This window comes from Biomphalaria glabrata, chromosome 2, assembly GCF_947242115.1.
Source record: "Biomphalaria glabrata chromosome 2, xgBioGlab47.1, whole genome shotgun sequence".
Taxonomy (NCBI): domain Eukaryota; kingdom Metazoa; phylum Mollusca; class Gastropoda; family Planorbidae; genus Biomphalaria; species Biomphalaria glabrata.
The window spans coordinates 35,368,726-35,386,414 of NC_074712.1; the positions used below are offsets into that span (position 1 = coordinate 35,368,726).

At 36.6% G+C, this 17,689-nt stretch overlaps 1 protein-coding gene across 1 annotated transcript; it reads right to left on the bottom strand.

Moving 5' to 3' along the window:
* Positions 1–2,007: 2,007 nt before the first annotated feature.
* LOC106075167 (cleavage and polyadenylation specificity factor subunit 4-like) lies at positions 2,008–17,649 on the bottom strand. The gene is made up of 7 exons (XM_056020262.1): positions 17,399–17,649; positions 11,657–11,860; positions 4,810–4,905; positions 4,253–4,346; positions 3,852–3,975; positions 3,228–3,347; positions 2,008–3,113 (listed from the first exon to the last, which is right to left on the bottom strand). Exons 1-7 carry the CDS (start codon positions 17,499–17,501, stop codon positions 3,003–3,005), a joined length of 852 nt encoding a protein of 283 aa, XP_055876237.1. The 5' UTR covers positions 17,502–17,649; the 3' UTR covers positions 2,008–3,002.
* Positions 17,650–17,689: the final 40 nt, after the last annotated feature.

The window sequence follows — 17,689 nt, forward strand, 5'->3', positions numbered from 1 at the left end:
CAGTTATAGATTCTATAAGTTTTGGCACTATCTCTAACATACCTATTGTTGTTTACTAAAGTAAACAGAAACAAAATTTCCATTCATATGCTAGATACAGAGATATAATAATAGTTAATATTTTCAGTGCATTGAAGTGGGAGGTCACTTCTTGATAAACAACTGCGCTCAAAGGTTGGGCATCTCTAAACATCAAATGCTGCAGCACTTTAGGCAGTGGCTATCCTTTTTTTTTGTAACACCCCCAGACCAAAAAAGCTAGTACAGGTAGGGGACTTAGGTAAGCGTTAGATGCTCCCTCAGAAAGGCCGAGAGCGGATCCCTGATGACAATGGAATTTCCTTAACTTATCAATTAGGCCTACACCCAATGGAAGTAAAGAATATAAATAGCATATAACTTTCAAAGAAACGGATTAATGTGGGAATAAAATAGTGTTATAACCCTGCCATGTGCACCGCCATCCAAGCTAGTGCAGAAGGTGCGCATTGTTATAGACTAGACTGAAAAGGATGTCAACATTAGGAAGAAGAGTACGAATTCCGCCCAAGTCTAGAGCCGATATGAAGAGACTGCGCTAAAGGCAAATGTTGTTTTGATCTTTTCGGCTCATTGAGGTACTCGTTGCAGATACACTAGGAACAAAAGCTTCAAGCACATAGCTGACTTCCCTGGTATTTGTTTCTTTCGTTTCGATTCGAAACATCCCGCTGAGATCGTCGCAGCAATCGTCGTCACGTTTCTCGTCTTGAAAGTCACCCCCGCAAGACTTGCCCACAACAGTCACAGACGGCACTATAAACCCCAGCGCCTCCATCACCACTGTTTGTGCAGCCACAGTCCTGACCAGATAACTGCTTCAATAACGAGTCTATTCCTTCTTTTGCTTGCGACACCATTTGATCACTTTGGTCTTTTTGGCCTTCCTTTTTCAAAACACTCTCATCCACCTTGTTTCCCATCATTTTCATTTCTTCATGCATCGAGTCATATGTCTTTTAGCGAATTGTTCATAGTTTTCAGAAGCTCACCGATATCTGGATCCACCTCAAACAAATATGTTTCCGAATCCTTCCCTTCACCAGTCAGAGCCTGCCGAAGACGTACTCTAAGAATGTCTTTATTCTTTTCAAAGCGTTTCAGACGCCGCCGATCGAGCTCTACTTTCAGTTCCTTCAACTCCAGCTCGTCTAGCCGTTTCATAGATGTCATTTTAAATTAGCTCCTACCTAAGGCCTTCGTTGAGTTGCCCAATCCCACTTCTGACATCAATGTAATAATTTAAGGGAAGCAACTCAACGAGGCCACAATGTTTATTCACGGGATATCACAAGTAGGTCTACACAAAACAACATTTGCCTTTAGCGCAGTCTCTTCATATCGGCTCTAGACTTGGGCGGGACTTGTTCTCTTCTTCCTAATGTTGACATCCTTTCAGTCTAGTCTATAACAGTGCGCACATTCTGCGCTAGCTTAGATGGCGGTGCGCATGGCAGAGTTAAAACAATAGTTTAGAGTTTAGATGAAGTCCATTTTTTTTTCCATATTGCAAAAAGATGTAAATGTTTTTGGATTTTATGATTGCATTTTGGTTGGTTTCGTGGTGAAATTGTGCAAACCCCCCCCCCCTCCCCATATTTGTGTGAGGTCATTAAAAGGCAGCTTTTGTTATTGCAACTTCAGTAGAAAGATAAATAATTTTTTATACCTGTACCACTCTTAATATTTTCCTGTATTGAATAAGGCCTTATTAAAGTCCATGAGATGGTCTTAGTTATATGCAGTATCCGTTCTGAGTACATGTCTCTTTCCAACACCTCTTTCTAACCAAATTATGTTGCAAGCTCCCTATTAATGATAGCAATATTTCTTTTTTGAGCTCAGTTCCAAAAGAAACTGCCTGTGGTGTGGTATTTCAGCAGCCTTATATAAGGTAGACTATATTTATAAAACTAATCTTAACAATAGTATTGCTAAATAAATTTAATTCACATAGGGACGAGAAAATAAGTGCATTTTTTTTATTTAGTTAAAACACAATTATATTACAATTTAATTTAAAAATCATTCAACTTATTGTACACAAAGTAAGATATGCAACAAAATATTCACACTTGTTGGTCTCATTTCAAATTCACTATGCTGCTTTGGAACATAAAAAAAAAAGTTTAATACAAACATCTGAAGCATTCATCAAGAAACATATTTTGTATGTACAATGGTTCTCATGTTTTGTTTGTTTCAAAAAGTGAGAAACCACTCAAGTAATTTTAAGTTAGATATAGAACTTGAGAAAAAAAAAAAGGCGTATCTAGTGACAACAGCTTATAACAGAATAATATTGTAGCACAAACTAAACTACTTTTGCAAATTAATAAACTTTAATTCTGAAAGTTTATTTTATAAAGGGTGCTATTTCAAAACAATGGCATTTAATATACTTAACATTGTCTGTGCTTCATTAAAATAAAAATATGGAGAGAATTTCAAAGCATTTTTTTTAAGTCATCAAAAGTTTAGTAAGACACAATGATATTTTTCCAGGTTAAAATCTGAATTAAGTTTTGCTATATTTCTTGTATGAAATATTTCCATATAATTTTTTTTTTTAAAAAAGTGTATAACTGAGCCATGATTTGGGCTACTAAACCTATCATATTGAAATTAGTATACATTGATGTTTAACTAATACTGAAGCTCAAAATCATTTAAACAATGTTTTAGAATAAAATGTTGTTTAATTAATGCTTTATTTAAAAACACTACAACCAAATAAAATGTTTAGTGGTATGTATCACTAAGCAAGAAGCAATAGTATGACAGTGATTTAGATTACACTAAAAGACTGTTTATTTTTTTTTTAATGAGCCATCAAGAAAGTTATCCTGAGCATTTATGGCATCACATCTTTATGTTTGCAAAAAATACAAATGTTTGTATCATCTCGTATTACATTTAATATGTTCATAAGTTTCAAGTACTTTCATCACACTCAATTCAAACTATGCTGGATTCCCAGTACCAGTACTCTGATTATTTGCATAGTTAGCTGCGGAAAGGAATGCTAAGTGACCTTTTGGACATCTGTTTGCAAAATGACCTTTTTCTCCACACTGAAAAAAAAAAGACGAACAAATTATTTGTATGAAACAAAACATTAATATAGGGTATTAAATGTTTACATACTATAATTGCTAGATTTAATATATGTATATATATAAATGTACTTTAAAACAAGTTATCTGATCCAATGGCCGTCTTTCTCTTTGAGTGGTCTGATTGGTCTGCTGCTGTTGCATTTGTTGAGATGCCTGGAGTTGTATTTGTACTAAGTCATCCAAAGTTTGCTGCAAAAGGTAAAAAAGAAAATTTCATAGAGGCATCGTAGAAAATCAGTGATATACATGTAGATAGGGATAATTACATTAATTTATTGTAAACCTTAGGCAGTTATAGTAAGTATAGTAAGAAACGAGTTCAGAGTACTGTGGCTACAATTCAATTTTTGTAGCTTCTAGAATAATTTTAAAGAAAATTGTTAAAATAAAATTAACAAAATACTAGGAGTCTTTTTAAAACCATAACTTTTTAATTACACCAGCTATCACTGAATTGTTTAGCGACATGTGCGACTGTGTCAAATTGGTTAATTTCACTTTTAGTAGTCACCAACCTCTATGTTAAACTAAAGTTTAATAAAAGTAGTAAAATTATTTTTTTTCAGGGTTGGCAAGAAATAAATCTGTTGCCTGGTGTTAAATGCATAATGCCAGGCATTGACTATCATTAGAAAGCTCTACCAACCCCTGATACTTCTAGGTAAAATACTATCATTAGAAAGCTCAACCTACCCCTGGTTGTTTAGCTGCATGGCATTGGATGGCTTTGTGACCTGGCTGCATGCAGAGATGACAGACTATGGACTGCTTCTTCTGGGCAAATATAGGGTCAGGATCTGGTATCTTGAATGATGGACTTGTGAAGAAGATCCAAAAAGTTAATACTAAAAATGAAACTAAAATTTTAGCATTCCTATGCATTTCTGGGCATATCTTTTTCATTTTACTGATCAGAAAAGAATAAGCTTTCATGTAAATTAAAATGTATATAACTTGAAATGTTTTTTTCGTTTGATTTTTAGTTATTTTTAAAGGAAACCATTTTAATAAATACTTTAGCGTTTAAGAGAAGATAGAGACTCAAAACTAGAATAACAAGTAGGAGCATGTTGTAACTATGAAAACAAACTTACTGAACATATTTACAATTAGGACCATCAAGACAGAAGCCATTCAAGTAACATTGGCAAATAACTCTTCTAACATGTCTGTTTTTACAGTTAGGACCTGTATAAAAAAGTATAAGAAATAATTCTTTATTCATAGTAAATTACTGCTAATATTTCTTATTTAATAACATTGAACAGTAGGGAGACAAACAAATAATTAAAATTGATAGCAAAATTTAACTTGCCTAATAGTATAGAAGTAGTCTATTAATTCAATGAGTTTTAAATGTAAACTCTTTATAAAAACTGAAAATATGTATTGTAATTAATGTAAAAACAATTTAAAAACAATTCAGCATTTAAAGAATATTTATATAAAGGTATACAAGTTTTATTAAACTTTACAAAGAAAAGAAAATTCAATTGTTTAAAGCCAACAAAAATGTCTCAATGAATAGTAGCAGACTTTGTGTTCAGTAACAATGCTTATGATACTGTATATATCAGCACAATAAGAACCATTTTTATGGCATATATTAACTATAAAAATATGTAAAGTAAAAAAAATAATGAAATCTTACCATGCCTACAAAACCCCCGATCATACCAAGGACAATCACGGACTTTGTTTTGTGGATCAATATGAAGAAAGGGACACTCTTTATTGCTACACTGACCTGGTAGTAATTTTTTTTAAATATCAATATCATAATAAACAGCAAGCATATTAACAAATAATAGTTCAATGCCAATGCAAAAAAAACGAAACATAGTACTTAACAAAATATTTGGCTTAAAAAAAAACTCTACAAACAATCTTCTTTGTCTTTATTGAGTTTGCATAAAGGATAACTCAGTTATTTTCAGTATTATCTTTTTCTGGTTTCAAAGGTTGTCATGGCCAGGGGTGTCAATGGGGTTAAGCTCCCATTGTCTATAAAGTACTCCTAATGGCATGCGTCTCAAATAGCCTCTGACAACTAAGTCCAGCACCTGGCCTGCTCGTGTGGTTTAGATATTAAGCCCGGCGAAACTGCTCTTACTAACAGGTGAAGGGGTGAAGGCGGATACCTGGCGCCACAAAACCGGGAGCTTCGGGCAGATGGAGCTCGTCAGCCTAGTAAGGCAGTTCATCTAGGAGAGGGGTACTCTGACTTCAAACCCCCGCTGCCTTGCGGTACTGAGGCTTCAGGAGACAACCTCGAGGAGAAATCAGGAGTGAAGCCCCTTAGGCGTTGGGAGTATCAGCTACGAAATTCCCTCCGGCAGCTTCTGCAACTGAGTTGGTGCCAAATGTAATGCGATGCGTTCCTTTGGATCACATCAGCAAGGTCGAGAGAGGGATCATGACGCATGGGCCACCCATGACCCCTTTATCCAAGGCCCAGGAATGCGCCCCGGAGAGGAAACTCTGGTGCTGCTGCAAAGCGGCTAAAACAACACGGGAGACAACAGTTACGGGTTATAAGTCCAACTTGATTGGCGTAATGTATGGACGCCACGGGTTGTCTCTGACGGTGGGAGAGGTCTTCGCGCCTCACTGATCAGCTACCGCCCGCCTCAACCTGGGCAGCCCCCAGTCAGTTAGGTGCTGATCCGCCACAGCCTGCCTGCTCTAATGGGTGCTTAGAGCTTAGTTTAAAACGACAAGTAGGCTGGAAACTTGCACCAAGCAAAAAAAAGAAGAAAAATTAAACTGAAAAAGAAAATCCCTGTCATGCGACTGGCCACTTGGAATGTCAGGACAATGTGTCCTGGTCTCACTGATGAACTTAGGCAGATCGACGATGCAAGGAAGACGGCAGTTATAAACAACGAGCTAAAAAGGCTACATATTGACATTGCAGCCCTGCAAGAAACCCGACTGGCCGAAAACGGCATGCTCCGCGAGCACAGGATGAGACTCAAATACATGGTGTGGGCTTTGCTGTCAAGAACAGTCTTCTTCCCATGATAGTCCCTCCAGTTGGTGGCTCGGAACGGCTACTAAGCATAAGTATGATGACAGCATCTGGACAAGTCACTCTAATTAGTGCCTATGCCCCCACACTATGCTCACTTCAGGAGGACAAAGACAAGTTCTATGAAGACCTCAAAGAAGCCATTGCAAACATTCCTCAAAAAGAACATATGATCCTTCTAGGTGACTTCAATGCCAGAGTAGGATCAGATCACACTACCTGGCCAGACTGTCTTGGGCTTTTTGGAATCGGAAAGATGAATGAGAACGGACAAAGACTGCTTGAATTCTGCACATACCATGAGCTCTGCATTACCAACACATACTTCAGAACAAAACCACAGCACTGTGTCTCATGGAGGCACCCTAGGTCTGGGCACTGGCACCAGCTGGATATGATACTGACACGAAAAAAGGACATTGGAAATATACTGCTGACACGTAGCTACCAAAGCGCGGATTGTGATACTGATCATACTTTAGTGTCCTGCCGGACAAGACTGCTGCCAACTAAGATCCACACTTCACAGGGAAAAAGAAAATCATGCCTGAATACTACTAGCACAAAAAATCCTGATCTTTGCACCGAATCTGAGAACAAATTAGAGGAAGCTTTTAAAAACTTCTCTGTGACTGAGGTAGAAAAAGGCTGGACGTTTATGCGTGATACAATCTACCAAACATCATCACTGGTCTTTGGAAACAAAACCAAGAAAAGCGAAGACTGGTTTGAAGCTAGTCTACCAGAAATGGAAACTGCCACCACGAACAAGAGAGCAGCCATGCTAATCTACAAGAAGGATCCCACCCCAAGCAACTTAAAAAGGCTCAGAGCTGCACGTAACAATGCCCAAAGAGTAGCGAGACAATGTGCTAACAAATACTGGCAGGAGCTATGCGAAGACATTCAATCTTGTGCAGACTGTGGTAACATAAGAGGACTATATGAGGGCATGAGAAAAGCCTTTGGACCTCACACCAGCAAGTGTGCTCCGCTAAAGTCAAAAGATGGCTCAATCATCAGCGATCGTGCGCTGCAAATGGAACGATGGGTAGAACACTATGCAGAACTCTACCAGATTGAAAACGCCATCTCACCAAATGCTGTTTCCAACTTCCCATCACTTCCAGTTTTGACGGAATTAGACGAAACGCCCTCAGTAAAGGAGCTGAGCATTGCCATTGACATGCTTGCACATGGGAAAACACCCGGAGGAGATGGCATTCCTGCTGAAGTAATTCAGGCTGGAAAACATGCCCTAATCAAACCACTCCATGAACTGCTAAGCTTGTGCTGGGAACAAGGAATGGTCCCCCAGGAATTGAAAGACTCCAACATTGTTACAATTTATAAAAATAAAGGCGACCGCTCTGATTGTAACAATTACAGAGGCATCTCACTGCTTAGCATAGTCGGGAAGGCTTTTGCTAGAGTATTACTAAAGCGATTACAGATCCTGGCAGATCGTGTTTATCCAGAGTCGCAGTGTGGCTTTAGGGCAGGTAGATCTACAACAGATATGATTTTCTCTCTGCGGCAGCTACAGGAGAAGAGCAGAGAACAAAACCAGCCCCTCTTCATAGTTTTTATTGATTTGACCAAGGCCTTTGACCTTGTTAGCAGAAGCGGTCTGTTTGCTGTACTAGAGAGAATCGGCTGCCCAAATAAGTTAAGAAAACTAGTGTCAGCTTTTCACAAAAATATGCAGGGCACCGTTCAGTTTGAAAGTTCTTCCTCCAGGCCATTCTCCATTAAGAGCGGTGTAAAACAAGGATGTGTACTGGCCCCTACACTATTTGGCATCTTCTTCTCAGTCGTACTATCCAGTGCTTTTAAATCCCTGGAAGACGGAATATACATCCATAGCAGATCCGATGGAAGGCTCTTTAACCTGGCACGTCTTAAAGCCAAAACGAAAAGGCGTCGTATCTTGATAAGGGAGCTGCTGTTTGCCGATGACGTGGCACTCGTATCTCACTCACAAGGAGGTCTACAGAAGCTAGTGAACGCCTTAGCAGCTGCTTGTCAAGAGTTTAGCCTTACTATAAGTCTCTCCAAGACCGAAATCCTGGCACAAGACGTCGCAGAAATACCTATAATACAAATTGGGAACCACACCCTTTCAGTGGTGCAGGAATTTACCTACTTGGGTTCAACAATTGTCAGTAACCTAGACTTAGACATCGAGCTGACAAAAAGGATAGGAAAAGCTACCACAGCATTGGCAAAACTCTCCAAGTGCGTCTGGGAAAATGGTAAATTGACCACAGCGACCAAAATCCTAGTCTACAACGCCTGTGTTGTGAGCACTCTCCTTTATGGCAGTGAAAGCTGGTCAACATACATGTACCAAGAGCACAGATTGAATAGTTTCCACTTGCGCTGCCTGAGACGCATAATGGTCATCTCTTGGAGGGACCATGTCTCCAATCAGGAAGTTTTGAGATTGGCCAATATGAACAGCATGTATGCTCTCCTGACACAAAGAAGATTACGCTGGCTCGGACATGTCACCCGCATGCCAGATGGTAGAATACCGAAAGATATCTTATATGCTGAGCTTGTGGAAGGAGTCAGACCCAAGGGCCTCCCAAGACTAACATATAGAGATGTTTGCAAGCGAGACATGAGAGCCTCAGGCATCAGTGAAAGTATGTGGGAAAACATAGCCAAAGACCGGAGTGCATGGAGACAGACTGTGCGTGCTGGGACAACCCTTGCTGAGAACAAAAGAATTGAAGCGGCTTTAATCAAGAGGGAAAAAAAGAAAGCTGCCCTGTCTGCTAGCCCTAAATCAGAGTACAAACACATGTACGAATTGTGGCAAAGTCTGCCGTTCTAGAATTGGCTTGATTAGCCACACCAGATTCTGCCCCGTCTCAAGATTAAGCCAAAACCAGTGACTCACTTGGGCGCATCCATTGCCTTTCGAGACAAAAGGAGCCATATATCTTTTTCTACATGAATTCAGTTAAAAATATTTATTTTACTAATTTCAATGGGCTATGTTGCGCTTATGCGTTTCGTTTCTTTGATTTAAAACTAGAATTAGAAATTGGGCCAGAAGTACTTTTTTCCTTATATATCTTTTGCATTTTTTAGTTCTCATTTTAAATTAATCTGACATTATTATGCTGTAAATTTAAGTATACCTGATAGAAAAAAATTCTGCACAAAAATACAGGTAGTTGGGATCAAATCCGATAGGCAGTTTAGATCTAGAGTCTTAGACTTAGTCTTGATTTTAGAGTAGATTTAAGTCTAGTATACTATATAAACCTATATGTACACTGCCTTCATGGACCTCATCAAGGCTTTTGACATGGTCAATTGTTAATGGAGGATTCTGGCCAGGCTTGGATGCCCAAATATGCTCCTATCCATTCTCAAGCAGTTTCTTGTGGGACAAAAAGGCCAGATTAGACACAATGTTGACCTGTCAATCATATCTCAATAGAAAATGGTGTGAAACAGGGCTGTGTACTTGCTCCTACTCTACTCGCTATCTTCTATGGCATAATGCAGGGTCAAATGAGGCAGCAATTGCACGAAGGCATCAACATCATGTTTCGTTCGGCAATCTTCAACGTCTACTATCCCATACAAAAAACAAAGGAAATGGTCATAACAGAGCTTCTCTTTGCTGATGATTGCGCCCTGCTAGCCCACAATGAACATAATCTCCAGATCGCGGTCAACTAATAAGCTTCTTTCTGTTTATCTATAAACCTTGGGCAAAAAGAAGTCATGTTCCAGAAGTGAACCAATAAAACCTACTCAGCCCCAAAGATCACAGTAAATGGACGTAACGTGGTAGACCACTTCTAGGAAACATAGTATTGAATAACACATCGCTTTCAGGAAGTTGATAACCGTCTGGCCATGGCCAGTAGTGATTTTGGACGCCTCCAGGAGTGAGTTGGCGGAATATATCGCCTGCCTACAAAAAAAAAGTGTTTACCAAGCAGTGTCTCTCTCAACCCTTCTATATGGCTCTGAAACATGGGTATTATACAGAAAACAACTAAGACTACTTAAACGCTTTCACCAAAGATGCTTGAGCTCCATCATAAACATACGGTAGCCAGACAGCACTACAAACAGCGATGTCTTTGCAAATGCCGGTAGGAACAGTATATACTAGTGTAGAGGGAGTTCTTATGGTCTGACAGTTATGCTGTGTAGGGCACGTACCCCGTATGGGGGACAAACATATGCCAAAAGCAGTCTTTTTTGGTGAGCTAAAAGGTGGTCAATGTAACAGGTGCACCACGGAAACGCTTAAAAGACCAGAATAGGCACTTACTTGCCAAAGCAGTCATAGAAGAGAGCACCTAGTTGCATGAGGTCTCAGAATTAGACAGACAGCTGGAGGTCACTCACAAAGGCTGTGGGATGCACATTTGAGACCAAAAGGACAGATGCAGATGGCGAAAAGAAAATTTTAATCGAACATAGGCAGACAATGGTTATGCTTGCCTTGGTTGTGGGAATATATGTAGGTCACAGCTGAGGATGCGTATCGACAGGAAATATTGCATTTCTCATGAATCTTTGGACTCGATGACAAGCCTTGTTATTATTATATTGATATATTAGATCTTGACGTTGAAAAGTAGATCTATAAGTAGAAGTATATTCAATATTGTATAGATAGTAGATCTACTGAGTCTGATTCAGACTAGCAATAGAATTTTTCTAGATCTAGATATAGAGTCTACTTAATGACAATGTCAGTGTTTCCGAAGATTAATGATGAGTCCAGTGTTTACTATTTATTTGAATGTTTCACAAATCACATGTGCCCATGTGGTGATATGACTACGCCTACGGTATACGCAGAACCGCGAATGGCGTGAACTGTATATGCAAAACATATTGCAACTTGACGGCTTTTGTAAGTATGTCTGCTGTGCTGTACGAGATGCCAAAAAAAATAAAAAATTCTAGAACAATAGATCTATTCCACTTAATTTATTAACATAAATCTACTAATCTATTTATAATATGTAGCTCTAGATCTACTATTTTATCAATGCATTCAAACAGATTTTAATATATAGATTTAATTATACTAACAAAGAGATCTATACGGTGTTAGCGAATAGCATTACAAAAAAAAAAAAATGAACCAGGGTTTTTCTAAAATCTGATACTCGGAGTGTAATAGTAAAACAGCACCTACCTAATTAAATTGTAAATAGAGAACAAATACCTATATTTATTGTAGTATACATAGGTCTGTGGTTTTATATAACTTTCTATAGAGAAATAACTTTTGTAATTTCTTTTACTGAAAATTTGGGCTATTCGCGTTGGACACATATATAATTTCTATAATTTCATTAAACTGACTTTATTATTCTCTTTTAGATAAAAAATGTACAGGCATCATTGATATATTTTCAAGGAAATATTATTAGTTAATATGTTTGGCTCTTTTCTATTTGTGAATAATAAAACATACCAAATTTTGAGAAAAAAAAGCATTCTGGCATTTTAGACATATCAAATTCATGAAGAAATTCACAATCATCTCCTTTCTTGCAAAGTCCACGAAGCCAATGTTTGCAAACTATGCTTCTATCACCTTTGATGTGACGAAAGGGACATGCTGAGCCTTTATTACAAACTGAATTGATGAAATATGTACAGATAGCTGCTCCTGATTCTGAAATGAACAAGATTTTAAAAAATCAGTTGACATCATTTTTTGATATTAATAATCAGATTTGTATGATTTATAATTTTCGACATGATAAGGATCATAAGATTAGAAATTGGGAGTAATTTTATTTTGCTACACCTTATCTTTACACCTGGGAAAAAACTGATACTATATTGGTAAAAAAAAAATTAACCATTGTTAAAAAGATTTCAAACTACAGAACTTAAAAAAATAAACCCTGAATTCATAAAGAAAGATAAGCATTTATATTAGCTTATAATCATATCCTATTTGGAATATTAGAACAATAATCTTACCAGTATCTTATCTTATCTTATATAATACAGATGTTACTTCAAAAAAGAAGATTACGTTCTCCGCGTCATGCATTTAGTCATGCATATTAACCAATGACTTAAATTCTGCCAAGTCACTGGTTTTCCTGGCTAGCTCAGGCAACCCATTCCATGCTCTAATAGAACTAGGGAACAAGGAGTATTTGTACAAATTTGTCCTAGCATATGGGACGAGGAATGTGCCTTTATCTTTGTGTCTTTCAGAGTATTTTATTAAATTTTGTTTTTGTATTTGAAGATTATGGTTCAGTGTTTTATGTATGATTGCTACTTTACTTTTGAGCCTTCTGTCCTGAAGGCTTTCTAAATTTAGTGATTTTACTAAAGGTGTTACTCTAGTCAAATGTGAATATTCGTTTGTTATGAATCTCACTGCTCTATTTTGTGTCTGTTCCAGTTTCTTAATGTTTTCTTGAGTTGAGGGGTCCCAAATGGAGGATGCATATTCTATTATTGGCCTAACCAAGGTTAAATAACATTTTAGTTTTATGTTCTTATTTGATTTATAGAAATTTCTTTTAATAAATCCTAATGCTTTGTTTGATTTTTTTGTAGTTTCATCAATATGTGGATTCCATGACAGTTTTTCATTTATAATAACACCTAGGTATTTTGCGTTTCTAGTCTGTGTTACTGGTTTGCCATGAATAAGATAATTGGAATTAATTTGTTTTAGTTTTTTTTTTCTGGGTGGAAAGACATGCTCCAATTTGATTCCCATTTCTGTAATTCATCTAATTCTCTTTGTAAAATATCTGTGTCTTGTGTTGTTTTTATTGTTCTATATATTATGCAATCGTCTGCAAATAATCTGACTTTTGTTCCTGAAGTAATGCAATTTGGTAAATCATTTATGTAAATTAAAAATAGTAGTGGACCCAAGACTGTTCCTTGAGGTACACCTGAGTTTACTGTTATCAGTGTTGATTTAGAGCCATTTATTATTACAGTTTGTTCTCTCCCTATCAGAAAATCTTTAATCCACTGATGCAGTGGACCATTAATGCTGAAATATTTTAATTTTTTAAGCAAACTATAGTGGTGAACTTTGTCAAAAGCCTTAGAAAAATCTAGTAAGATAGCATCTATTTGTTCACTATTATCTAAACCTTTTGAAAAATCATTAATTAGTCCTATTAGTTGTGTTTCACATGATCTATATTTCCTAAAGCCATGTTGGTATGGTGTGAGGACATTATGTTTGTCTAAGTGGTTTATGATGTTGCTACATATTATGTGTTCTAGGATTTTACATGTGATGCTGGTAAGTGATACTGGTCTGTAGTTTCCTGGGTCAGATTTTTCTCCTTTTTTAAATAGGGTAGTGACATTAGCTTCTTTCCAGTCCTTTGGTACTCTGCCCTGGTTAAGTGAAGCCTGAAAGAGTATTTTGAACACTGGTGCTAGCTCATTGCTTAGTTCTTTGAGTAATCTAGCTGGAATACCATCAGATCCAGACGCTTTATTTGGTTTAGTGTTGGCTAATAGTTTTTGAATTCCATTTTCTTGTACTACTATATCTTCTATGTTGTCTACTTGGTTCAAATTCAGTAATATGTCTTTGTCTCCTGGGGCTGAGAATTCTGATGCAAAGTATTTGTTTAGGATGTTTGCTTTAGTTTCATTATCATTATGTATTATGTTATGTTCATCTTTTAATGGCGCTATGCCTGTTGTTTCCATTTTCTTAGACCTTATGTATGACCATAGGTTTTTGTTGTTATCTTTAGATATTACATTGTTTATGTATTCACTCTGCAGCTGTCTGCTTACTTTTTGGGTTAAGTGTTTAATTTTGATATACTGTTTGTAAACTCTTTCTGCATTAGTTTCTTTAAATTTACTATATAGGTTTTCCTTCTGTTTACAAAGCTTCTTTAGTCTATTATTAAACCAGCATTTATTTATTTTGTTTGATGTGTATTTAGTTGGTATATGATTTTCTATAATGAATATAAGAAAGCATTAGAATGTTTATAAACTTTAATAATTAATAAAGCAAAGTTTTATGAATGAATTTATTTTATGAAGAATGTCTTCAGGCCTATATTTCATGTAATCCAAATCTAAAACTATAGTCTATCATTTTCTGTAAAACAGTTTGACTTAGACTATATTTCATAGTCAGTTTTAAAACACAAAAATGTCCATTTTAAGGCAAAAAGTAAAGAGAGTTTGAGAAAGCTGTATAAAAATTATAATCATTGGAAAGGGTTATATTTTAACACTATTGCATTGCACCTTTACTATTAATTTGAACAAGGGTTTATGGTGGCATTTCAATTTAAGTGATTAATTTAAGAGTGGAATGTTCACCTATCCATCACCTCTCATGGACATTTCCAGCACAGTGCCACAACGAGGCCTGGAATAAATGTTTGGAAAGAAGATTGACATCAATATTGTGTCAAAAGTTAAATTCATCCCACGGAAAGAACCTTTGCATTTAGATTTGAATATATGCCACATTTATAACTGAACATAGAGATCTTCAGGAATAATATAATAGTGATATTTATTGTCATGAAAGTAATGTATTTTTTTTTTGGCGGGGGGAGGGGGGGGATCTGGAATTCAGCATATGCCTCATTTACCAATGAAGTGGAACTAATCTTGAATAACAAACAGGTATTGCCAGAAAAAAAAATGCAAATAAAAACAACAAAAAAAATGAAAGGCTATAGAGGTTGAACAGAAAGGAGTACAACTGTATATCAAACTAGTGGGGGTACAATGGACTTAATGTTTTAGTCTGTGGGTAGAGTAAGGAGGGGGGACTATGAAATTGAAAGTTAAGATGGAAGCATTAGAATATGTTGTGCTGCTCCACCATCTCATTTCTTAAATGACAATTTAGATACCTAGTGTAGACACCTATTCTAGCATAAAATCCTACTTCAGACAAATTGATACCACTTTTACTTATAGAGTCGACTATTTTGTGATGATTTCACCTATAGATTCCAAAAAGGAAACTATACGTTGATGTTAATAAATGAAAAGTTATCATGGAATCCCAATTGACGAGACTATTAAAAAATCAAACAAAGCATTAAGATTTATCAAAAAAAAAAAAAAATCAAACAAGAACATAAAACTAAAATGCTCTATAACCATGGTTAGGCAATATTAGATTTCATAGCATCCTATAACAAAGGTTTTATTTTGGGACACAAAATAGAGCTAAAGTTTTATAACAAAGATTTGATTAGAGTAACCCAATTAGTAAATCACTAAATTTAGAGACACATCAGGACAAAAGACTAAAGTAGCAATTTATATACTAAATAAAACACTGAACCATAATTTACAATATTTATAATACAAAAACGAAACCTTATAAAATACTTAGACACAAAGATAAAGGCACACTTCTTATTTCATTTACTAGGACAAATTCATACAAGTGCTCTTTCTTCCTTAGAGCATGGAAAGGGTTGCCTGAATCAGCCATGAAAACCAATGACTTAGCAGACTTTAGGTCTCTGATTAAAATTAAACATGCATGACTCGATTGACATATGATACGAGTAGGACATAATTATCTTCTGTAATTTATAAGTAAAAAAAAAAAGTTCCCCTTTCAGACTTTGCGATCTATAGGGCAGATGATGTTAGGGTCATCTGTTTCTTTGGCCAATGGTTAACAAGCAGGGTGTCATGTGGCCAGCACAATGACTAACGGAATTTACTTTCCCCAACCAAAGTCAGGTACCCAATTGAGTTGGGTAGACTCAGGGGTGCTGTAAAAATCCTGAAATTCAAAATCCCAGTCTCCACTAAGATACAAACCCAGGACCCCAGGTTCAAAAGCCAAGCACTCAGCCACCGCACCCCCATTTTATACATAAAATTAGATAAAGAGAAAGAAGAAGCAAACAAGTAATATCTATACACTAGTTGAATGGTCTTAGGCCACTGTAACCTATGCGACCGCAGTGGGCCCTGCACTTTCATAGGACCTGCTCTAATTCAATGTGTATATATGTATACATTATTAAATTACACCATTTTATAACTTAAAACAGATTTCCCGCGCCCTCCTGTCGATTTACCAGGAGCTCCTGGAAATCTCCCAAAAATGCAAAATATACAAAAAAGTCCACAAAATATATGGAAATATATAGACAAAAGTTGTCATTTTGGGGGTGTCACTAAATATGGAAAACACCAATCCAACGAGCGATAAATAAAAACGGCATTTTGCATAAGCATAATTGTAATCTGGTGAAAGAAGCTTTTAGCGCCTCAAACTAATGAAGAATTACTTGAGGTCAACAATTCTCAAAGATAGATTGAAACATTTGGTAAATCATTGACATGCTATTGTGCGTGATCAATGTAGGAAACAGAATTATTAGCTATTATGATATACTGTATGACTTGCCACACGCAAGGCTCGTAAAGTAATTCTGTACGTAGTAAAGAATGAATAAAATGCATAGATGAATTTATTTTCTAATACAAACTCTTAAATTTCACTTATTGTCCGCTTCCCTACCCAAACTTGGCCCAGCGAAATCTGTTTTGCATAGGGCCCCACAATTGTTAAGTCCGGCCCTACTATTTAGTGACCTGTAAATATACATAGTAGATTACTTGTTCTCTTTCCATGACTTCTTGGTCACAATGGTTATGTCCAGCGCTGCTATTTAGTGTTTGTAAAATGTTTGCTTGTAAAATGTTTTACATGTCATGTTTCGGATGTTCCTTCAGAGTTGACGATAGTTTACTTCCTAGTCCAAACCTCCCGCAGGACGAAGGGAGATGGGAGCGGGCAGGGTTTGACAGTCCAGCACGCGGCCATCCGTATCAAGTGTGAATACCCACTTGTTCTCCCCCCCTCTTGTTTTTTCGTGGGGTGACTATCCGCAGAAATAAGAGAGTGATCTTTCCTTTACTTCTTCTTCTCGTCCAAACTCTTGGGGGAAGATAAGAATTATTAATTTAGATACCCCCCCCCCCCACATCCCATATGCCATGGTCGCCATGTCCATGGAGGATAAAAATTTAAAAAAATGTGGAGAGCTGTCTCTAGTGTCTGCTAATAGTAAATTACTCTTCTAGTAGTCTCTACACTCACAATCATAATGGATGATAATTAAAACTAGATTCATGTCTAGATCTAGATATACTCTAGAATGTAAGTAAATGTAATAATAATTTTAAATAAAATTATTCTTACTGTCCATCCCGGGGAAAGGTAATGGCTGTGCCCCTTTTTGAAGTTCTAAAGCTAATTCAATATCGAATTTAATGCCATCAACTGGAGCTACTATTTCTTGCATTTTAAATACAGGTTTTTAATCGGTTAACTTAATCACTTAGATTTCTAATAAATCTAGACACTAGATAGAAAATGTATTATAGTTTGACTCTAACTCATCTAATGCTTCTGAAAAATAATGCGAACTTAAAAAAAAAAAATAATTGAGCCCTAAGAGTTATCTTTCGATTAGCCGAAAACCTCTCTTTT